Source organism: Cyprinodon variegatus, unplaced genomic scaffold, assembly GCF_000732505.1.
Source record: "Cyprinodon variegatus isolate N-32 unplaced genomic scaffold, C_variegatus-1.0 Scaffold100, whole genome shotgun sequence".
NCBI lineage: Eukaryota > Metazoa > Chordata > Actinopteri > Cyprinodontiformes > Cyprinodontidae > Cyprinodon > Cyprinodon variegatus.
Window position 1 is genome coordinate 367,018 of NW_015150553.1, and position 24,808 is coordinate 391,825.

Consider the following 24,808-nt stretch of genomic DNA (forward strand, 5'->3'; position numbering starts at 1 on the left):
TTTTTTTTTTTGTCGTCTAATGGACAAGTCGTGGGTGTCATGTGATTCGCTGACATTAGCAGGATGTCCTCTAAAGAGACTTAATGAGGTTAACACATGCCACTATTTACTAGATTGCTCTATATTTATAGATCTTATTGCTAATTCAAAATTGCATAATTAAATTTTAGTTATTAAAAACCAAAAAATATAAAAATTTCTTACTTAACTGATTACTTATTATTTAAATATATTTTCGATTGCACAAAGGGCAAAATAGTAACAATAATAACTCATTAATATTTTAGCACTGTTGCATTGTCACTCTGTATGTGTGACTTCTCTCTAGGTTCACTGGCTTTTCACCACAGCCCAAAAACCTGCATTTTTGGTGGTCCTGCATCCAGTTGAATCCAGGCTCTTAACCAGTTACCACTGAAGATAGGCACCAGAGCCCTAAAAATATAATAGAGTACAGTATAGACATTTGATAGAAACGCTTATCATTGTTAAACACAATAGTTTTAAATGCTTACAACTGAAAGACATATTTTCATACCTTTCTCAAAACATCTTAAAAAGATTAGATTATCAGCAATCTAGATGTGACTTACATTTTCATGAGGACTTAATGTAAATAAAGACTAAGCATCACCCTTATGGCCCCCAGAGATTGTCAGAGTGGTTCACAGCTCCCTCAAGTGGTATATGACTAACAAAATATGTGACCTCTCTGTGTATGTAGTAACTGCCCCTGCATATGTGAGTGTGTGTGCTAGCCTTCATGCAAAGGAAATATATTTATTTAGATATATAAATATATTTATGTGTATATATAGATATATATCTAAATATATCTATATATATATGACATAAAGGTATAGGGAACCTCTTTTTAACCAACAGCTAAAGTTGAGGAGCGGAAAAAAGGCCTTTAGGCCTTTAAAAGCAGGATTCATTTGCTAAAGCTAACAACTTAGTAGTGGGCATACATTTTAATCGAGATTAATCTCAGTGTAATCTCGGAGTTAATCGAGATTAATCTAGATCAAGATAGCTCATTTGAATTCTACCAAAGGCATTCATGATATGTGTGTGCTATCTCCTGAGTTTAAAAGGTTTGCTTTTTTTATGTTTGCAAAATCACACGTAATTTTGTCTTCTTAAGATTTTGACAAAGTTATAAATACTTTTTTTGCTAATTTTTTACTGTGTTTTTGCTGCAAAAAATTGTGTCCCACCTCCAATTATAGATGTCCCACTTTAACAATAGAGTGTCCCCAAAAATCTGACACACACACGTCGCCTCGATCAAGTTCTCTTCTTTCGCGGGTTTCTCCGCAGCGGGCTGGTCATGTATTCTCCTCATCATAGTTCACCTTGCAGGTAGTTGTAATATGGCTCACCTGTGGCTGCCTGGAGAAAGAGCTCGAGCCCATCAGTCATGCTGATGGGCTGGCAGCTTGTGGCTATCCACTAAGCGAGGAGATTGGTTAGCTTGGCTGATAGATGTGCGTATAGCTGCATCAATGTCAGCACATCACGTTCGATGTGGTAATTTCACAGCACACCTACACAGGTTCGAAGACTTATTTGTTCTCTGCCCCAGATATACATCCATACCAGATATAGATCTGTGCTAAAATATTAAGGTGGAAGTCCATACATGGTGTAATGCATTTCTGTGATAATTTTGTGATTATAATTTACTACTAAATATATTGCAATATATTTTTGTTTTTTTAAAGGTTTTTCACCTTGTGAAATGGTAAATTTATGCAAAATCAAGTTCATACTTTGGTAGCTTCCACTGGTGCAACAAAAACAAGTCCTTCAGCAAATGACTGCAGCTGTTTGTTGCTAAAAGCCTTTTATCTGCTCCTCAACTTTAAGGGTGGATTAAAAGGAGGTTCCCAATACTTTTTATGTCATCTTAATAGCTACAGACAAATCCCCTCCTAGCAGTAGAGGACATGATTATGAGCCTCTTGCTTTTAAGTGTTAGGCTCGAAATTCTTTCTTGTTAAATATGTAGGATTTATTTTTATTGTGTCCTGTTCTCTCCATTCCATTCTTGATTCATTGAGCTCTACTTTTTTTAATTGCTGACCTGATTTTTTTCACTCTTTTCTTGCCTTATTCACCAACCTATCTTTCAGCTTTTTCTATTTTTATGTTTCTCTCACTCCTCTAGTTATTTTACATTTTTCTGTAACATATTTTCTCAAATGATTTTCTCATCCTTATTCCCTGCTATTGTAACTGGTCCATTTTAATCCTTTTCTCTCCTCTTTCATTATTCCTCTAAGTGTGGCTTATGCTTTTTCCATTTTACATTATCCAAAAGTAAAACTTTCAGTTTCTTCCTCTGCCCTGAAACATGAATCATAAATGACTTTTTCACAGTTTCTCACTGAAACACAGTTAAAGCCCCAGCCAAATTGAAAAAGGATGTTGGGACTCTTGTAAAATAATTAACAGCCTTAGTAAGTTTTAAGATTCCAAGCTGTTCTATTTTTATGAAAGGTTTCTGTATCTGTATTTTTGCCTAGAGAAATTACCACATAAAACCAGCTGGAGGGCAGTTAGAAAGTTTCATTCGACCCTATAGAGGTTGTCATTTGTTTCTCATTGATAGTGGGAAGGGGATGTAGATGTTTTTTTCAGCCATGGTGTTTTTCTCCAGAATGTTTTTGTCTTCATTCACTGTAGGAATATTGACCATGTTGTGTGTTTCTTTTTGTTTCTTCCAGCTGCCCCGAGTTCGGATGACGTGGCTCTCTACGTGGGCATTGTCATCGCTGTGATCATGTGCCTGTTCATCTCTGCCATTGTGGCACTCTTTGTATATCGCAAGACACACCGGGACTTTGACTCCGACATCATTGACTCCTCAGCTCTTAATGGAGGCTTCCAGTCTGTGAATATAAAAACAGCCAGATCAGGTAATAAACATATATTCAAAGTTTCACATAGAAATTTGCTAGAGGCTGATTATTTGCACATCTACTCATTGTTTGAGTTTTGTGCTGATGTTTAAATTCTAATATAATTATTTTTTTGTTGTGATCAGTAGACATGGAACAAAGCAGAACACAAATATAGTGCATTGTGGTGCATTGTTCACCTCTAAAAAAATCCCAATCTTGTAAGTGCATCAACAATCTTCACCTGAAAAGTAAAAGAAAAAAAATGGCAAAGCCAAAGTCCAGACTTTTTACCTGATGAAATGCTGAGGTGACCCTTTATACATCCACATTATATAGAATTAACATCTTTAAAAAGACTTTTTCCAACACTGAAAAATGATGTGAGGAACAATTGCAAACACATTCAGACTCAGGATATTGCTAGTAAATCTTTCAATAGCTATTCAATCATGAAGTGTTTTATTCTTCACATACTTTGTTTCCATTTTGGCTTAATCTGTGTTTAATAAATAATTATCAAATAATCTAGCTACTTGTAAAGTGAGTTAGGTTCAAATAACTGTAGAATCTAATAAAGACTATATTTTCCATGACTGTACACTGCTAAATGATGGATTGTCTAATAACAGATGTGATGTTGTTTTCATGTAAATAATTCCACCTGTCACATGCTTTTTAAGGCCTTTATGCCAGTGTCATTTATTTTCTTTGCCCCCATAATGCTGTCAGTCTCTGATGGTTTGGATTAATCTATCTCTTCCAGAAACTGCTCTAATCCATCAAAGGAGATCCTCTGTGCTCCCCTCTCTGTCATTCCCCACTCTCTGTTATTTCTTTTTTCTCACTGCTTCCCTTCTGTAAATTTAATGCAATCAAATTCCCTGTTTATCAGCATTTGACTCTCTTCTTTCCCCTCCCAGATTCCAGGCTTTACATATGATGTTGTTGTTTTTTCCCTCACAAAAACAACATCTGTCTTTATGTTTAAATTGAGCAATACTTTACATATAACTTATGCTGTCATTTTGTCATTTCCTTGCATTTTTAAATACCTCACTGTTAAAATGTTGCAACAGTATCAGGCAGCTGAGGTTATCACATTTTTTCTTATGGAATTTCTGCCTATAAAACTCAGGATTTTTTTGTGCAGGATGACATTTATAAATATGCTAGCACAATCACAAGTGTAGCCATCTAGGGATGTCCTAACGTGATATTGATTATCAGCCTGCCCTTAAAATTTCCAATATTGGTACATTGATCAAAACACTATGCTTCTGTCTAGAGTTTGTATAACCCTTTGTTAATAGGTGAATCAGATGGACTCATGCATACCGCTGTTCGCTATTGTTCTGTTTGAGTATTTATCTCTTAATCAAACCTTTGTTTTATCATTCCACACCGCAAAATAAGAATAACAAAATGCATGATTATTGCTTATATCATATCAGGTCAATATCAGTATTGGTCAATTCTCAAAGTTATTGTATCTGAAATGAAAATATTTAACCGGGACATTCCTTATGCCAACCACTGGAAGGCATTTCCGACCCTACGTGATAAATAAATACTACATAATACAATACTAATTAAAAAACAATATTTGGAAACACCTTGAAATGAACTTATGATTTTATTAGATATGGTACTAAAATTACAGAAAGAAATCCTAAACCATTAACTGAATAGTTCAAATAACCCTCCCCTTATATTTTGTGTAAATTACCAATTTCCATGCACAACAAAAAAATATACACATGTCAAAACTAAAAATAGAATATTTGTAACTACAATTGTGTAATCTTGTCATTTGCATTTAAGTGTACTTTTGGGGAGAAGTAAGCATCTTGCAGCACGTGGAGAGTAAAGTGATAGTCTGTTTGAGCTGGCAATCTATGGATCCGATTAGGATGCAGATGCCCCATTTTTAAATCACTAGGTCAACATTCTTAGCTAAAATTTACTTGATTTAATTTCAAACCTATAATATATCTATCTACAGTATATTCTATAATTTCAGAAACTTGAATATCAATGACCTAAGCTACAACTGTCACATTTCTTAACAGCAGAATCATTGTATGCTAACTGAGGAAGAAAAACTGCTACAGTATTTCTCAGTGGTCCAAATTTCTTTTTTCAGATGAAAGTAATTTACCATTTGATTTGGAAATCAAGGTCCCAGAGTCTGGCAGAGTAGTGGAAGGAAACTTAATTCAAGTTGTCTTTTGTGAAATTTCTGCAGTCAGTGAAGTGGGGAGCTGTGTCATCTGCTGCTTTTTTCCCCTTGCCTTAGCAAGTCTAAAGTTATCACAACCTTTTTTCTAAGAAGTTCTTAATGGCATACTGGTTATTATTTCCCAGCAGCACATGGTGCATTTCTGCTGTTCCAAAACTAACTGGTTTGATACCCACTACATTACTATAATTAAGTGGCCTGCAAACTCACCTGGCCTAATAACAACCATGCAGAAGAATATAATGACAGACTAAGGATGAGCCAATGACTGGTCACATCCATCAAATGCTGCTTTGATCCAGGAATTTATACATTTTATACAAAGAGAGCAAGTACTTAGTACATGAACTGTATAGTTCAGGGATGTTGTTTTTAGATAGCTGACAAGTATTCGTTAAAATGTTTTCTCTTTTGGGTCTTACGCAACATTATGATTTCCTAAGGAAATCACTTTTTGGCATTCATCAGCTTTAAGCGGTCATAATCCAAATATACAAAAAGGGATGGAAGTGATTTAACAGTACTCCTGTTTTTGGACTTCACTGCCTAAAAAGAGAAGCATATTTTTTATAGACTAAGACTTTTCTTGTTGGCTTTTCAAAGCACTTTTTTAAAAGCTAATTTCTGTAAAACCGTTAGCCCTATTTGTGAATAGTAAAAGGTTTGTGTTTATGTGGCAATTTGAGCCTGGGTGATTAGAATTCCACTCACTGTTTACAATTAAAACAAGAAAGGAAGATCTGAGAGGGAGTAAAAACCCTAGCAAGCTATAAATAAATATTTATATTCCGTGCTGAATGTCTTGTGTAGGCTATACTGTAGACCGGGGAATATTTAATCTGTGAAGCATTGCAATGGATGTCAATGTGGATTGAGGGATGACCTCGGATTGCTAATAATGAAGAATGATGTCCTTGAATATATCTACTTCTTTCATAATTTTTCCTCTACTTGTTAATTACATTTCAGCAGGGCTTATTTAGCAGGGATATCCATTTACTTTAAGGGTAAACAGCATAAATGTAGAGATACTAAATGACTGATTGCTCAAAAGTGTGCGTGTGTGTGTGGTTGGTTGAAAGGAAGGTCATGACGACTGACTATAAAGTAGGAAGTGTCTCTTGAAGGCCACAGCAGGATTTCACATGCTATGCCCCAAATAAATGAGCCTGATGTGAACAAAGCTAGATTTGTTCTCAGTAGGCAACTGTCCTTCTGTGATCAAAGCAAAATTTTGTAAGTTATGATTATGTTAATTATGGTTATGCCTCCAGCCTGCTTGGACAGCCCACTTATTATTACATGAGGCTGCTCTTTATCAACTGTGAGGTAATGGAGTGCACAAATTACAAGCTGCTGTAAATTCTATTTTTTTTTTATATTGAAACCATATAAAAAGAAGAATTGCATGACATCCTTTGGAAATTGGTTACTTCTTCATTCCTGAACAGTAGCCTTCTCTGACAGACATCCAGAGTGACATACTGAGATCTTTACCCAGGGCATTTAAGATGTGCAGCTTTGAGGCATGTCATTGTTAACCGAGAAAGAGGAAGTTATCATTCAAATGTTCACAAATGCTGCTTTAATATTTATTACAAATATGTTGAGCAAAAGTTACTTTATTAAAAAGCTTTATTTAAAGAACATAACCAGCAAGTTTTAACTTCCTTGTTTCAACCCACTTCCTCAGCTCACCTTTGTAATAATTAATCAAGCTTTAGATTATCCAGTAAGTGAATGTGTCAAATGTGGGCCCTGTCTGGTTTCTGTTTTTAAGATAAGTAATAATTTTTTCAAAAGAGCAAATTCTGGAATAATTAGGTTCTCAAAAATACAAGTAAAAACTCTGCTGAAATCAGTTATGGACTGCAGATACTGCAGAGAAAAATAATAATAACAATAACTGTTGAATAAGTATAAGTTTTATTAAGTTGTTGTTACCTATATACTTCCAATTCACAGCTAATCCCATTAGATTACATGCAGGTAATGCTCAGCTATAGATTAATTTGATAAATTTGAGATTAGCTTATTCCGGTACAAATAGTCAAATAGTTTCAGTCAGATTCAAGTTCAGTCCAGTCCTTTCATCATTTAATGTGAAATGGCAAAAAGTTATTTATCTAGGAAAGTCCAGCTGACATTCACGCAACTAAAACAGCTAATATAACACTCTACATGTTTATATGCTGAAAATGTGAGTTCTTTCTTGAAAATGCAGACTTTGGGCAATGCATCTTCAAGTTCAAGTAATTTTATTCTCCTTAATGGGAAACGTATTGCACTGGCAGGTTTTTTTAAAAAGAAAGAAATGGTGGAGTGTGTCACTGAATGCAGAGGCTTGCCATTAATGCAGGGGTGTGGGGTTAAGTCCCAACCCTGAGACCCTTTATGCAAGTCGTCCACTTCTCATTCTACCCATTTCATCTCAGTCTGCCCCAAAGGAAGGTCACTAGCACTAACATAAGAAATGGTGATGATTTGATTTGCTTTGTGTAGAAAAAAAAAAGGTGCAGGCCTCACTCTGGGGGTAATGAACATGTTTTCCAAACTTGAAACTATTCAATCACTTGGAGCAAATCTAAGGCCATTCCTATTTCATTTAATAGCTGTTTTTTTTTGCTCACTGCCTCCTTCAAGCAGCTCCACATGTGAAATCACTATGACCAATTCACAATCCAAATCATTACTGCTCTGCTATCCTACCAGCTTCATATTACTCAGAAGTCATGCCTACCTTCATGTTAGTGCCCTTACTCTGACTTAATGATCTTGCAACAATTTCGACTCGCGTAATGCTGAAAAAAGGTTACTTAACACGACCCATCACTGTCCTTGGTGAATCAGGTGCCATATTGCTTCTCTTTCTTGTATCAGATTTAATTCAATGATTATCCCTTTTGTCATGTCATTTCAGCTGATCTACTGACTGCACCTCCTGACCTGACAAATGCAGCTGCTATGTATCGTGGCCCAGTTTATGCCCTTCATGATGTGTCTGATAAAATTCCAATGACCAACTCCCCCCTCCTGGAGCCTCTACCTAACTTGAAGATCAAAGTCTATAACTCATCAGGTCTGGTCACACCACCAGATGACCTCGGTGGGGACTTCACTTCAAAATTGTCTCCTAAGGTAGTTACAAATGCATCCACTAATACTGTAGATATGAGGCACAATCTTAAATCTTCATATATTAATGTTTTCTCACTGCAAAGGTTTATTGTTGGCAGGAAAAACATCAGATATTGTCTATAGTATAACAGTACAAAAAAACTGGATTTGAAAATGCAGGTGTCTCTGGTGGAAGACAAAAGCAAACACTATTAGTATACATATGGTTTGGCGCCCCAGTTTCTTACCTTTGCTCTGACAACTACATGGCATGCATACTAGAGCCAGTTGTCACACAGAGATGAAGCCACCACCAGATTCATCACAGTAGCTGACCGGAGGCAATGTTAGAGTTTAGCTCCTCATCTCTACATGATGATGATGGTGATGGTGCATTAAATAGTATAATTGCTTTTTTTTCTTACCTTAAATGTTTTGAATCACCTGCTGTGGCTAATAGATGAAATTGCCTCACTTTTGTAATCAGATTGTTTTTATTGAAGTCACACTTTATGCATTAAACTGCATCTAGTTTTTCAGAACACCGGTTTGGATGTAAACTAGTACATTTTACATTTCTGCAGTGTAGAACAAAAGAGAAAAACTGCAAGAGCAGCTAAAGGTAGAAACATACTGTACACTAACTCAGTGTTGCCATGGACAGTGAAAATCTTTATAATCCTTTAGTTGTAATTGTAACCTTTCTTATAGAATTCTATATTTTATTTTACATATGTTTGTGTGTGCCTTTTAGCATTACATAGTTTAGAATATATATTTTTATTTTTTCCATGGATGGATAGTTCTAAGTATCTGGTGTAGCACTCAATACATACAAGTTTATGTCTCATCTCATAGGTCTTCCTCGACATCTTTTTGTCATTTTGACTATTGCCATTTATTATTCCTAGGTTACACAGTCTCTTTTGGACAACAGTGACACCCTGAACCTTCGCAGCCAGAGTTTAGCCCGGACTAGAGATCCCTCCTGCACTGCCCATGGATCCTTCAATAGTCAGGGAGGACACCTCATCGTACCCAATTCAGGTTAACTTTGTGAATAAACATTATATAAATCTATAATGAATCTAACTTATCTGTCTGTCTATAATGTAGATAGATAACAGTTTCAGAAATTGTTACCATGGCATAAACCTGTCAATCAGTTTGAAAAAGTAACAATAATTCATTAATATGTTTTATTTTGAACAATAATTTGAACTTTATCATAGGCAAGGTTCTTTTGAATATTCACATTTTGTAATAAAAACAAAATGTTTAGTCTACTTCAGTTAAATAGTGGACATTTTTGCATAACAACCCCTTTGCTTCAGCAGTGTTTTATAATGTTTTAATAAAAAAAAAAACAATCAGCCACTTCCCTTCAAAACAATTACATCACTTCCTTCAAAATTATTTGACCAATTAAAACTCAGGGGAAAGGTTTTCGGTGAAAGGCAACTACACAATGTTTAATCCTACAACTTGTGGATCACTAAAGGTGTCTATCCATCTGTTACATTGGCGTGGGCTTTGTTTGACTTTAAATTTGGACCTACAGTACAGATGCAGGCTAGTCTCCTATGTTGGTTGAAATGTATTTCTCCTGACATAGTCTGTTCCCCTGACTTCGACTTTAGGTTTATATATAGTGATGTTGACTGTAGTTGATTGTAGATGGGTGATGGGGATAGGCTTGTGTATGGTAAGCAGACAATTTGCAGTATGGGAAGAGAATAGGCTTTTAAGACAGGATTCAAAGATACTATAAAAAAAAAAACAACACTTAGGGTTTAATTTCAGATTTCCTCTTGCATATGTCTGTTGTGTTGTCTTTGAAACCTTGAGATACTTATCCAAATTAATTCACATGTTGGCACCTCAAGATACCAACATGTGGGTTCATTTGAACAGCAGATAGGACCAATGACTCAAGTGAACTTAACGGCCCAATAAGCCACTTTAAAGACCTTATTTAGAGCCTTACCATCCATCTTAGTCTTATCATTTGGACTGCAGTTTAAGTTCTTTATTGTGTTAAAGAAATAAAAGAAGTACAGGCCTATTAAAAGAAAAGTTTACAATTTTTTAAAGGTACGGCAGCACTTCCAGCAGAACGTCATTTCAGTTGCACTGCCAGAAAAAAATCTTTAAAACACAAAACTAGAGTGTAAAATGTAGAGCCTTTATGTCTGAGTAAAACAATATTTTAAAGGGGGAAAAAATGAATAGTCATTTAATAATGATGATAAATAAATGAAATCCCCACAAGGACAAGATTTTGTTCTGTTCCCAAAGAATAATATTGCTCTTGTTTGAATAATGATTTCCCTTGTGGGCAGTGTATTAAAGAGGATCAAATATTTGTTCAGGTTTTTTCTATAATCTGAACTATTCTTGTTGGATTTATCTACTCTTTAGTATTCTTATGTAATTTTTTAAAGAAGAAAGTTGGCAAAGATAATGAATAATGCAACCGGTTGAGATATGAAGCAGTTTTAAACTCTACGGTATGCATATTCAGCTGATGATATATCAAAGAGAGGGTAGTACATGGGACGCCTTTAAAAACTGTGTTTTAAAAACATTTATCAAGGTGATAGAATAGGGGCTGGTTGTGCATTCAATGATTCAGTTGTGCATTGAGAAATGTATTTATGTAAAAATAAACTTATTTTGCCTTGTCTGTTTTACCGTATACACTTACCTTCCTGCAGGTGTGAGCTTGTTGGTGCCAGCAGGTGCCGTCCCACAGGGTAGAGTGTATGAGATGCATGTCACTGTTCACAGAATGGACAACTTAAGGTAAATTTTGAACATATTTATGTAAATTTCAGATCTTATCAACTAAAATTTTGGTTTACCGTTTTGCTCATGGTACAGTGTACAGTAATTCCCACTCTTTCTCTGTTTTACTTAAATTTTTTTTTATTATTATTATGAATGCATGCTTATATGATGCTTGTATCAAAGTTTTGTATACTATCTTACAAATAAGGGACAGAAAGAGATTGAACGTATTTTTTTTATGTTATTTTTTTTTTTATTATATGCTGTATAATTATTGATCATAGATATAATCCTGGTTTGTCCACATACAATAAATACAACTGCCTTGTATCACCAAACAAAAACCAATTCTAGCACTGGAACTGAGATGAGCTAATCAAAACAGCTTGTCTTACACATCATGATAAAACAATTAGTATCACAATCTATGTAGTATTTCATCTATTAACATTGTTTTCTTCAATATCTAATTCACAGCAAATACTGTATAGTGGAATATAAGGTGCTTAACATCAAAACTGCCAAATATAGACCAAACTAAGGCAGAGTGTCGTGCAAAAAAACAGATTTACATTTCTCCCTTATGGTGTTTTGGGACCAAAAACAAACATGAAGCTTTTGAACGTAAATGATGTAGTTTGTGTTTTTGCACATTAACTCAGATTAGTGGCTAGTTTGGGGATTACTGTAATCCTATTACTTGCATAATAATTATTTACTCCTAAATCCTGACATGTTTGAAGTTGAACCTTTTGTGATGAACAGCATACTGGGGAGAAGATTTTTGTAGTTTTACTCTTTATTTTGAAAGCTGACTGCACGCATTGGTTTTGGAAGCTGCTCAATTTCTTTTGCAGTCTTTTAAAAGCAACGACACAAACGTGGGTTCATGTGAAAACAGAGATGCACTTTAATAATGATTTGGGTAAGTAGAACTTTAAAGATTCTGTAAAACTAAAAGACACAGTCTGAAGTAAAAACTCAGTCTCTGGATCTTTCCAGTGCATCTCTCAATAAATGTGGATCGAACATAATTAGGACCTCTGCTACTTGCGGTAGTGTTTGTAAGAGTCAAACAACTTCTGTGTCCTCTGACTTCATCTCAGTCAATAACTGGCAAGCAAAACTTATAAGGCCAGTTTCATCGACGTACCTCAGCAATAAATTGGCAAGCAAGAATTTTGTGCCTTACTTTATGATAACATAAGGGATTAGTTCAGTCAAAGACCACCACCACCAAACACACACATAGAACTTAAACAACATATTTCCATGCTTCTATTATAATAGAAAAAATAATGTAAACATTAAATAGCCCAAAGTTACTCTTAACCCTGGAGGATAAAGGTTAACTGTAATCTTTTCATTTCATATTGGTGAATTTCATTTGAGTAGATATAATTTTAAAATGTTGATTTTGGAGTGGTCTGGCAAGTTTTTATTTAGTTCAGGGAGCAAATCAAGACCAAAGGAAATGATCAGAATCGAAGCAATTGAACAGCTGGTCAGCAATCCCTTGAAGGGTGGAAATACTTCAATGTCAATATAGGTATTTTATTTATTATTACTTTTCAACAAATATAATACAAAATAACACTTTATATAATTGGCACCCATTTTACATCGTTTTATTTTAACTTCAGAGATACCTATCTCTGAAAAAAACAAACTTCTTTATTGAGTAGAAATATTTTAAAATCGCCGTCTGCCAGAGTTATGAGTATTTTTTGGTAATAAACTGAATATGTTCAGTAAACCTTCAAATCCTCAAAGGTACAGACTCAAGGGCAATATTTGAGAAGTGAGGTTGTTTAACTCTTGCTTTAATCACCTTCCCCTGCTAACTTTGCCACAGTCGATGTTGAGATGTAGTGATTGAATCAATATTGCTGATAAAAAGCAGCACCCTATGAAAACAGTGAGATAAAACTTTGATCTCTAAACTCTAGATCCGACATAACATGGGGCGTAACGGTTAATAATTACCCTGAATTGGTCGTTTGTACTCACTTTGAGGATTACATGCTCAGTTTGAGATTTATAGACAATAGAGGGTCTCTAAATGATAATTGATAATGGAATCAATTTTGATTAGTTATACATTTTAAACAAGGTACACAATAGCAGACAACTGATCTACTCCTGTAATGTAACATACAAACAGTCATCTTAGTGCCAATAATAGCATAAAAGAAAAAAAGAAACTGCAATCTTTTTCTTTATGCCTGTTAGCTTGCAACTACTGTGTCCAGCTGTAACTGATGGTACCGATTATTCTCCAAATTAATATCTGCTGTTTGTCGTTGCTTGGTTACTTACCGAAACAAGCTTATTTAGCCCTTATAATTTCTATAGTAATGACATTTACCCATTCTATGTATTCTGTCTGTTTTTTTTATATAGTTACTTTAGATCAGAATTTAATAGTTAAACTCAATAATGCATTTTGTTGAGCCGAATGTGTGCTAGTCAACAGGATTTTTACTATTCTCCTAATAAAGCAAATTTATAGAGGACATTTTTATATGGTTTTTGCAACTATTACAATTTAAACCTTCTGATAAATTCCTGCACAGTTATGTCATTTTTGCAGCAAAATTACCATATGGACTTAAGAATTTTTTGTACAAAAAATAAAAAATAAAATCTCTATTATCAAGTGGTGACTTTTAAGAGTAACAGTGTTTATACAAGCAAAGATTAGCAAAGACACACAAAAATGTAAAAATACAAGTAAATATAAAGTTCTCAGTTTCTTTTAATAAAGTGTTTGAAAAATCAATTTGTTCGTCCTCACTTTAGTGTTTCGGATGCCGATGTTCAGTTCTGCTACTGTCAGCAAGGGGGGGGTTAAGTTGCTTGAGGACCCAAATGCAGAGATGAGTTCTTGTAGATTTAATAGGGCAACTGAGACAGACATCCAAAAAACATCAGGGAAAACTCACGTGGGGAATCAGAGACGAGAAAGCAATTCACAACAACAGGGAACCAGCACTGAATGACTGCAGAGGTGGGGTATATAAGGAGACCAGAACAAAGGATGGACTAATGAGCTGAATAAAGAGCAGGTGTGAGTGGAACTAACTAGAAGGAAGCCAGGGGGAAAGGAGACAAGCACAAGCGGGCAACAGAGAGTAACTAAAGATTACTTGAATATAATGTAAAATAAACCGAAGATCAACAAAACAGAATAACTAATAACTGAAAACTAAAAACTCAGAGTCCTAAAATTGGAGAACCATGACAGTACAGATAACAAACCAATCCATGTAATTCCAAATGCTCCAAACTCTAACTCTTGTTCATCCAGTCATTGTCAATTTTTTTATGTAAATGGAGGGGCTCTATGGAGAAGACCCATAGGTGGGAACAGGCTAGCAGAGGCAGTTCAGTGAGTGGATGTAGTATGAAATTCTTTTCAGAAAATTGACTTGTTGTAGCATATAAAGCAACATTGACTTATTAGGAATATTTCAATCAAAAACCTGAGGCACAGAAGAAAATGAAGAAATACTACTAATTAGGTAACCAAAGCATAAAATAAAAATTTAACAAATTTAATTAAACAGCAAATGTTAATCATGTAACGGTATTGACATGTTATCCCTATTTAGACGCATATTTAAGAGCAAAAGTGATGTAAAAGCTGCACTCCTAGGTATGCAAACAGCATGATTAGGGCAAATACAGTGAAAGCTAAAGCTTGACATATTATGGATTGCGATAACAATCAGGGACAGGAATCTGGCTGTGATGAAGGGTGAAGCAGTACAGTGGAGATAAAGGAATGCTCTTTAGAGGTTTGAGAATGACTTTGAGTAAATCTGTATTAATTTAGCCCTTAAAAGGTTCGTTAAATTATTCATTATTCGTCCTTCTCTTGTAGCTCCAGAGCTGGTCCCAGTCAGCAACTGCCTCTGCCCTGCTCTGGTGCTCTCTCTGTCCTGCCTCTTGCTCCTTTATCCCAGAAGCAGGGCACGGCCAGCTACCTCTGCCCAGCTTGGGTACTCTCTCTGCATTGATTCTTGCTCTGAACTCCCACTGCTCCTTTCTGAGCTCCAAAGCGCCACCAACACCTTACCTCTGTTTTCAAATGATCCTCCCTCAAAGCTGGATAAAAGTTTCAGGTCCTGGTCAAAGGGAAGTACAATGAGAAATGACTGTAAACCAGCTGTACGTCCTGGACGCCGCAAACTGGTAGAATCTCTGGAAGACATGGTGGTTCAGTTTAGGTTATTTTGTTTTATTAAAGTCAGAGAAGTGTTGTAGAAAACTATGTATGAGCACAATGAAGGGAAGAAAGTAGGAAGCTTGTGACACCATTTAGTATAACAAAAAAAATGTTTAGGACGACATTCTAATCTGGGGGTTGTTGGACACGTAAATCCTCAGATCTAATCCCCACTAAGCTTGTCCCTTAGCTAACAAGCTTTATGAATATGATGATTTTATTTTCTTGCAGGAATTATTATCTGTTCATACTTCAAATTTTTCCAATACTGTAATGACCATGATGCGACTATGGTGGACTGGTCAAAGACATTTTTCTTACATGAACCCTGTCAAAAAACTAGGGAGCATCTTGAGAAGGAAGCTGAAAGAGACAGGACCCAATATTCTTGTTGAAATAAGGTTATTGGATCTGCTCTTAACACCTGAGGAGATTCTGTCTCGGCAATAATTCATGTAAAACAAGCCAGGGCCAAGTATTAAGCATGCAGGGAAATGTAATGACATATTTTTTAGTAGGTCAAACTTTTACTTATAAACATTACTTAAATATTTCTCTTGAAAAATGTTATCACTTATAAGTAATATTTAAGTTCTTTCAGGAAATAGATTTGTGTTTTTATTATTTTAAAGCCAAAAATATCTAAATCAGCAGGCATAGATGCCAAAAAATTGATATATGTGTCTTATTAATCAAAACACAAGTTTCTCTTTTCAATCTAAAATATTTGAATAAAAATTGTTAAAAAATAGTACATATTTGGGCTGCAACTTTAAATGTAAATAGTCATAGTGTGTAGCTGTTTGTAGAAAGGTATTGAATCACTGAATATCTAGTTAGTAGGCGATAATTGAAAGGATTAGATCTAATTAAAAGTTTGTTTTAGGGATTCCTTTATTGCTTTATTTTTTTTCATAAAAAGTTTTGGGACATCATGGAACCAAATCACAAAGTCAGCAATTACGCATTTTCCGATTCATTTTCAGTAACCTTTTTATAATATCCAGGCTGCTGGATGTCTTCTCATTTTATTCATTAATTTGATACAAATGTTATCTATCATTTCCAGACCCCCTGTTGAAGACATTCAGACAGTTCTCAGCCCAGTGGTGAGTTGTGGACCTCCAGGTGTCCTGCTGACCAGACCAGTGATCCTCACCATCCACCACTGTGCAGACAATGTCCATGAGGACTGGCTCATACAGCTCAAGAATCAGTTGCCCATGGGAGAATGGGAGGTAAGCTCCCAACTCTGTACCAGGAATGTCTGCATTTCTATGTTAAATTCCTTTATAGTGCTTCCACTGCAGAAGTTTCATCTATAGAGCAGATGGGTTTTATAATTCAACTTAATGTAGATATAATGATGTGAATGAGCATATGTGGTTAAATATTAGTCAAAACAAACCAATATTATAAATAATTGTAGAGCTAAACCTGTTCTCTGCCAAATTGCTAATATGAGCTCATGAATACGCATAGCTTAGACATGCAGACACTCACATTAGAAAAATAACCTGAATTACACAGATATGGTGTGTAGCTGGTGTGGAATGGAAAGGAAAACGAAGAATGGAAGACAGAATGTGGTAAACAGAAAGTGCCTACAGGCTAGTAGACAAGCAGGGGGTTGAAGACTCCTATCAGAGGCAATTTGTTATGCTCCCTCTATCCTCCTCTTCTTTCATTTCACTTCCTATGTGTCTATCCCTCCCTTTCTTCTTCCCTTCTTCTTTCCCCTTCACATGTCTCTCAGCATGAAGTCTCTACCTCAGCAATCTATTTCTTGTGTATTACTTAGACTGCATGTGTAAACGTGCACATGTGTGTCAGTCCTTGTGTGTGGGTGTGGGTGATAAGGCTGTCTTGCAGCATCACTGTGTCAACCAGGCCCCCGTATGCTGTCTTCTGTTGCTTATCACAGCTCAACACAATGTCTCTGCACAATTAGCCATGCATTAGATTCAGTGTGTGTGCGTCTTTGTGTGCGTATCTGTGAGGGGTGACGGCAGAAGAGGTTTCAGAGCCGACTAAATAAAGATGAATAAAAATGAAAATGGAATTTCATCATAAAGTTGGTCTCTCTTTTTTTTGAGAGGGGGTTCTCTCATTACTGTTATACATTTATTTCCCATCAGAAATTCTCGCCAAAACAGGTGGAGGGAGGTAATTGAATTCCCCTCGTATCAGAAGCAGCAGCCACGGTTGTGATTACCAGTAATAACAGATTCCGACCATATTGCTTTCTTACCTCTCTGTATTGATTCAGCTCATCTCTAGAAACAGAATGCCACATGAACTGCAAATCGATGCAAGTGGTTTTATCACATGTGCATATAGGCCACGTTACCATACTATGCTGCTGTCTGCAGGCATGGCCTTAAAATTTTCAACACAAGTGTGACTAAAGATGCTGCCATCATATAAGAGGAGCTTAGAGAGAGTGTGCAGCAAAAAGGTTTGCATATATCGTAGAGGCAAATGTAGCATTACCTCTTAAACTTTTGCAATGGTAAGAAATGATGCCAACTATATATTGTATCTTTATTTTACAAATAAACATATCAAAGAAAAAAGTTGAGCATTGGTTTAAAGCCTACTTTGAAATCATTAAATGAAATTGGGAGCAAGAAAACTGGACAAAAACTGTTTTCTATTCACAGATTTCCTTTGCTTAATACTCAACAATTACTGTACAACTGTTCTAATAAAGGTTAAAAATGTTGTTAATAAGCTCTACAGCAAAGAAAATTGCCCTGGTTATCTTACAGAGAAGTGTACAATTATTGCCATCTACTGTGAACCCTCACTGTTTCTTCTGTAAAAGAAGATGTTTTCATAGTAAACAGTCATTTCTGTATTAAATCCAGTCAATAATGAGTTTTCTTTGCCACTGGCTTATTATAGTAGGTTAATGTCTCCCAACAGATGTTTGTCAGTAATGAAGGCTCTGCTTTGGTCAACTTTTATCATTACAGTTTACTTAACAATCGTGACCGGCAGATAAAAGAAAAATCTTGTGACTTGTCTTTTTGTGTGTGTTCCCTGCAGGATGTTGTTGTGGTGGGAGAGGAAAACTTTACTACCCCCTGCTATGTGCAGATGGACTCAGAGGCTTGTCACATTTTGACAGAGACACTGGGCACGTACTGCCTGGTGGGCCAGTCAATGTGCAAAGCGGCCGCTAAAAGGCTCAAACTGGCTGTTTTCGGGCCTGTCTCCTGTACAACTGTGGACTATCACATCAGGATTTATTGTTTGGATGACACTCAGGATGCACTTAAGGTAATTTCTAAAAACCAACTGTATTAAAAGTTCAGTTTCTTTAAAACAATGTTTTTTAAATACTTTATACCTTAGTTAGTTCTATTGAGACACAAATGCTTCAAAAGCACGGCATACAATTTAGCAACAGCTATGCCAGGATTTTGTAATGCTTTGAAAACTACTGAAGAGTTTTTCTTTTTCACCTCTCATATTAATATTCTTTCCTGATCATTTGCATTTGAAATTAGCTACAATACAGCTAAAACAAAATGGATTTTATAAAGTCATGAGCAGAAGCATCTTCACCCCTCGTCTTGTGGAGATGCGCCAAGAAGCAGTAAACAAAACAGGGTCAAGCAATGTCAGAAGAGAGATGCATTAGAAATTTAAACAAATTCAAAGCACCGGAGGGGCCATCTGATATGGGAGATTAACATTGGTAATTTATTCGCGCAGTGATAAGTCAAGTGTCACTGCGGCACACAGCCAGGCACATAATCGCGTAAACATCAACACGCACTCAGTTGGACTAGCTGAAGTAAACCATTGTTGCTTGAAAACAAAATTCAAAGGCTGACTTTTAATGATGAAAAGTTTTTTTGTGGGTTAGCTTAAGTTTAAGAGCAGACAAAGGGAAGTTTGTCCAAGATTGATCATGGAGAAAAAACAATGTCTAATTTCTGCTCTTAAAAACTTAGACAGTATCTTAGGGTTTATTTTCTTTCATTTGATCTTTTTGTCCACAGTACAACAGCCTGCAGACGTTAGCCTTATTTGCATTTACTTTTGTATACTCTGATGTGTCTAAAATAGTACCATGCAATTCATTAACAATTCAAATGTGATGGATAACCTTAAAATGGTAGCAAGACACAACAAAGTAAGGCTTATTTCACAATATACAATAGACATCTGTATTGGATAAAATCTCTTTATGTCTTGAAATATGATTAAAAACTAACAACTAAGGCAAAGTTGAATTTCTTCTAGCTGATGTGTTTCCATTGTTTAAGGTTGATTTTACATATAAAGGAGTTGATAACAGAAGATTTGGAAACATTTTGAGAAGAAAATACTTATTTAGATTTAAATTTTCAACGGTATATGTGCTGTAACACTGGTGGTTTATTTTCTTCTTGAATGTTCATTGCAACATTGTGCCAACATTCATAGGTTCATATCCCCTTCAATTCTTTTTTTATTGCCAAATGTTTAACATTATTGAAGAGGTCTTTAACTAGCTGTAAATAAAACAAAATGGCCCCAGGTAGACTTGTTAATGGATTTGCCAAGGTATGTCACCTGTTATTAAGACAATACAGACACAACACAGCTTTCTTCTTTTTGTCAGGATTTGGCCATCTTAGTCCCATACCTACTGTGATTCTTGTAAAGAACCTGTAACGTGAATGGAATCATAGAAAAAAATTAAAACCAACCCAAATTTTAAAGCCATGAATAGATAATAGATTAAATAATAATTGTGAAATCATAAATGTTTCTGATAGCTATAAACAATCTTACATTTTCTATTCTAAGAACATGTGTCTGAAGTAAACGTATGTTGTTTTCAATATTTTAGTGTAAAAATTGCTGACATGATAATTGGTCTATATTTATGTTTCTGCACACTACAGCTTTACTTAAATATTCTTCACCTCTAATATTTACCTCAGTAGCCACATTGTTATTAAAGCATTAAGAAGCATAATGCTAGAAATTTTTATAGCCCTTTGCAATTATCACTAGGTTAACCAAAGTTCCTTACGATGAGTGAAATAAAATGAAAAAAAAAAAGCACACAAGCATAACAGCATTAAACAGCATTTAAGTCTATCTATTTCTTAAGTCTTAGTTTAACTGGGAGTTTGTTCCAAAGTCTAGGAGCTGCCACTAAAACTGCTGAATCCCCCCAGTGCTTATATTTAAACCTGGGCTCTTCAGAGAGTAGTTGATTGGAGACCCCCTAGACTCAGCAATACACCAACACAATGAAAAGATGCCATAAACATGACAGAAAAAATAAAAATAAAATATGTATTAAAAGTTTAAGTAAACGGGATTCAACTACTGATGTGATCCATTTTATTATGGTTTATCATTAAGCAGCAATATTCTATATAGTTTGGAGGTCAACTGAAATACAGGGAATTGCTGTTGTCCAGATACAAAGTTAAGAAAGAGCAGGCAGTCTTTCCAAGGTCATTGTGATTAAAACGATTTTGGCTTAGGCCATAAGTAAAATAAACTTTCCATAAGCAAATGTGTTTATCCATTTGTCACATTATAAATTTGAGTAAAACACTAAATAATGCTTTAAAATTAATATGAAGATAAAAATGTAAAAATGTGTCTTGCTGCACTGCCTCGATTAAATCCAGGGAACAAAACCAGTTAAATATGTGATACCATCTAAATCAGTAGTTCCCATTTGTTTCAAGAGTTTATCACTCATTGTAGGGAGTAATTACACAAGACTAATCTTTTGTGAAATGTTTTACAAATGACAATTATGAGTGGATGATATTAAGAGACACAAAGCTGTGGATGAATTATAAATTAGTTTGTTTTTTGATTTTTTTTTCTTTATTTCTCACTACTCGTTGTACATAGGAGGTTCTTCAAATGGAGACCCAAATGGGAGGGAAGCTACTGGATGAGCCAAAGACTCTGAACTTCAAAGACAGCACACATAATTTGAGACTGTCGATTCATGATGTGCCACATGCACAGTGGAAAAGTAAACTTATCGCAAAATATCAGGTGAGAGAAATCTATACAGGAGTCAGCACAGAACTAATAATACACTACATCCAATGTAGTATACTGTACATGGAATGCTTGGACATGCAATGCTGAATTATGCAATGTTATGGTATGTTTTCTTTGCATGCTCTGCAGGAGATACCTTTCTACCAAGTATGGAGTGGCTGTCAGAGAACTCTTCATTGTACCTTCACTTTGGAGAGACTGAGCTCAGCCACCACAGAGGTCAGCTGCAAGCTGTGTGTGCGGCAGGTAGAGGGAGAAGGGCAAATCTTTCAGATCAGCAGCACATTAGAGGAGGTAAGTTTTTAGAGTGCTTTCAGACTAATTTACATGTTTACATACTCAGCAGATCGAGACAAACAGCATGTGCATGCCAACAGGCAAGCTCAGATGTGTTATGCTAATACTATTTGTGCAAGTTAATTGCAGAAGATAGGTTTCAAAAAGCAGAACAGCTTTACAAAGTAACACTGTAGATTATTTATTTGCCAGTTATTTTTTTCCTATGTAAAAGGTGCTAAAGTCACAATGTTTTTTCTCCTTTTCTTGACACTGAGGCAAGGTTTCTGTTATGGGTCTGTGGCACTGCTCAATCATTCATGATGCTGCTACAGGTTCCATTGTGTGACGAGAATAACTCTGCTTTGATTTTGTGTGAGAGTGTAACCAAAAAGTCACAGAAAGAGTTGTGTGTTTATGTCAGATTTTTCTTGCTGCAACTAATAGGAACAACATTACATCTTTTGCATTTTTTTGTGGGGTTTTTTGTCCTTTTTTAAGTCTTGCAATTTAAATCTTTGGATATAAACTAAAGGATTTTTCCCACATTGAAATAAGTGTGAAAACTGCCCTTATTTTGTTCCCCTGTTCACTGGATGATTGGCATAATAATAATGTAACCTGTTGTTTTCTTTTAAAATTGAACATACGGCTTTACTTTTAAAGATATTCTCTTTTTGTGGATTGACTTTTATAACCATACACAAATTATTTTATCTATTGATTGCCCCCTAATCCAAGCTCTGCTATGTGCTCCCTTATGCCACTGTGCATGCCATGTCATTGCAAGCCATGTCACTGCTAGTTTCCTCTTGCAGCACAAGCACTCTACTAGTGTTTATATATCCAGTGAGCTGTGGTGGATTAAAACTTACAAATGGCTAATCTAACAAAGTACAATGTAACTATCTTCTTTCGCCAAGTTAGTGTGCATGAGGTTGACGATGCTCTTGCTCGCTTATACATGCACATTTGATAGATATTCCCCCTGAGGAGCAAGAGAGCAGGTAGAATGGTCTTGAGCATGCGCAGTATTAAAAATGTAACTTGGACATTTCTAGCCTGCATGTACACAAAATATAAATTTTTATACCTTTAATTAAGCGCCCACCATTCCTATGTTCGCTCAAGGTAAAAATCAAAGACTTGAGGATTTAAATATTAAATAAGCTCATACAAGTAAACTGTGTCCAAACATCTAACGCCTAAATCCCTCAATCATTATATAGAGTGGGGAATATATAGTGAACTTCATAGCAAACTCAATTAACTGACCTTTTGGACAGATTATCACTACCTTTTTCTCCCTGTTGGTCACGTAACTCCTCCTCCACTGTTCGTTGCCTGCGCCATCTTTGTTGGTCGCCGCTGTCGGGTAGCGACAGCCTATGGCGACAGCAAATCCCATAATGCTTTGCGAGGAGAGCTTTCTGCGCAAAGCATTTTGGCATATATCTGCCTCTTCTGAGGCCTTTCTTATCTTCTCATTCACTTCGTAGACACATTTTCAAAGAACTGCGGGGAGAATGGTGAACTTCAGTGACTGTCCGAAACGGTTGCTCACTGCACATATACGCCTGAAAGTGCACATGCGCAAAAAAAGATAGCTAACAGGGGACGAGCACGTAGGATGGCCTTACATAAACATATCACCAGAATAATTGTCAATGAGGAGGACCACTTTTTTGATAATCCACCTAGAAAAAAGAAAATCCTCCACTATACCTTTAAGTTGTCTTTCATTATAAAGCGCCTTTTCTGTAGCAGTACAGAGCATCAGCTAAATACTATGTACAGCTGTGTTTTCTCCTAAATATGTATTCATGCTATGTGCTAGGGTTTGAAATTGTAGAGCGCTTAAAATTTTTGTTGATCTTGAAAGAAATTGTTAATGCCACTGTGTAAAAAAACTGTGGGCTTATCAATTTGAAATTGGCCACACTTACAGTGGACTTACAAAAAATGTGCACTCTATGTTTGACTGTTAAGAAACCAAACAGGGAATTATAAATGAATGTTTTGAAATCATCCAGTCATCCAGTAGCGTTGAACAACTGAAAGCAAAGCTGGTCCTTAGCATTTATCATTCCAGCATATGGTCACAATGTCCCTTTGCATCAGTCCCTCTGTCCCTAGCCTCAGAGAATGTTTGGGTAGAAAAAGAGAGTTAGTGGACACAGCAAATAGATGCTGCTTGCATCAACTGTGACAGTTGTTGTTTCCCTCTGCCAAGCCATGTTTGTTAGTATGTAGTCTCCTTTCAGCTCAGGAATGCTAGAATAATGAGACGACTTAGAAACAGATGGAGATTGACAGCAACATGGGAGAGAGGGGACTTGGCTACAGATTCCCGTGTTTGTTCTGCTTTTGTATTGATTAAGCGTCTCCTGTGTTACTTTGGCCACAAGGAAGACAAGCTTAAGAGAGATGAGTAGAGCTTTTGGCTAAAAGGATATGGCTGGATAAATTTGAATTTGAAATATGCTTAGCTGAACTGCCATGTGGATAGATATTAATAGCCATGCCTATACTTAACGAGGATTTCTAAGTGTAACTGTGCTCTTTACATATGAGTTCCATTTAAATCTTTACAGTTATTGTTCAAAGCAAATACTTGGTCTTATGACCCCTTCTGTCATCTTTCCAGGAAGTCCAGTGCATAGACACGTCCCTGATGGATCCTGCCAGTAATATCACAACCTTAATGGGGCCTAATGCCTTCCGTATTCCTTTATCCATCAGACACAAGTTGTGTGGCAGTTTGGATGCACCACAGACCAGAGGCAACGATTGGAGGATGCTGGCTCACAAACTCAACCTTGACAGGTAGCACACACATCTATTTTTATTTGTTTACTTCTTGTTTGTTTTGTTTGATCGCCTTAGGTGTGTCACTGGCTTTTAATTATGTGCTCAGACAATTGTTTTCAGAGACAGAATTTACCGCTGCCTGATGAAATCACAGAGTGTAATTAATTTGGAATGGAACACTGAGGTTACTGTGCATTTTACTTTCACTTATCTGTTCTTGATGGTTGCAAATGTATATTATATTATATTATATTATATTAATTTCTAATTAATGTTCTTAAGTTCTGTAGTTGTTTAACTTTTGCATGGTGGCTGTTTAGATACACGGATATACTCCAAAAAGACTTGCAAACTATCCTCTACAATTATACACATATATATATATATATATATATA

At 35.8% G+C, this 24,808-nt stretch overlaps 1 protein-coding gene across 1 annotated transcript in view; it reads left to right on the top strand.

The window, feature by feature from the left end:
* LOC107084435 (netrin receptor UNC5C-like) overlaps nucleotides 1–24,808 on the top strand; it is a 233,701-nt gene that overhangs the window by 202,984 nt on the left and 5,909 nt on the right. The window contains exons 8-16 of the mRNA XM_015374274.1: nucleotides 2,733–2,924; nucleotides 8,069–8,286; nucleotides 9,177–9,312; nucleotides 10,983–11,070; nucleotides 16,356–16,524; nucleotides 18,338–18,571; nucleotides 21,167–21,316; nucleotides 21,455–21,619; nucleotides 24,249–24,427. Coding sequence (XP_015229760.1) covers nucleotides 2,733–2,924; nucleotides 8,069–8,286; nucleotides 9,177–9,312; nucleotides 10,983–11,070; nucleotides 16,356–16,524; nucleotides 18,338–18,571; nucleotides 21,167–21,316; nucleotides 21,455–21,619; nucleotides 24,249–24,427 — 1,531 coding nt within the window. The remainder of the gene's footprint in view (nucleotides 1–2,732; nucleotides 2,925–8,068; nucleotides 8,287–9,176; nucleotides 9,313–10,982; nucleotides 11,071–16,355; nucleotides 16,525–18,337; nucleotides 18,572–21,166; nucleotides 21,317–21,454; nucleotides 21,620–24,248; nucleotides 24,428–24,808) is intronic.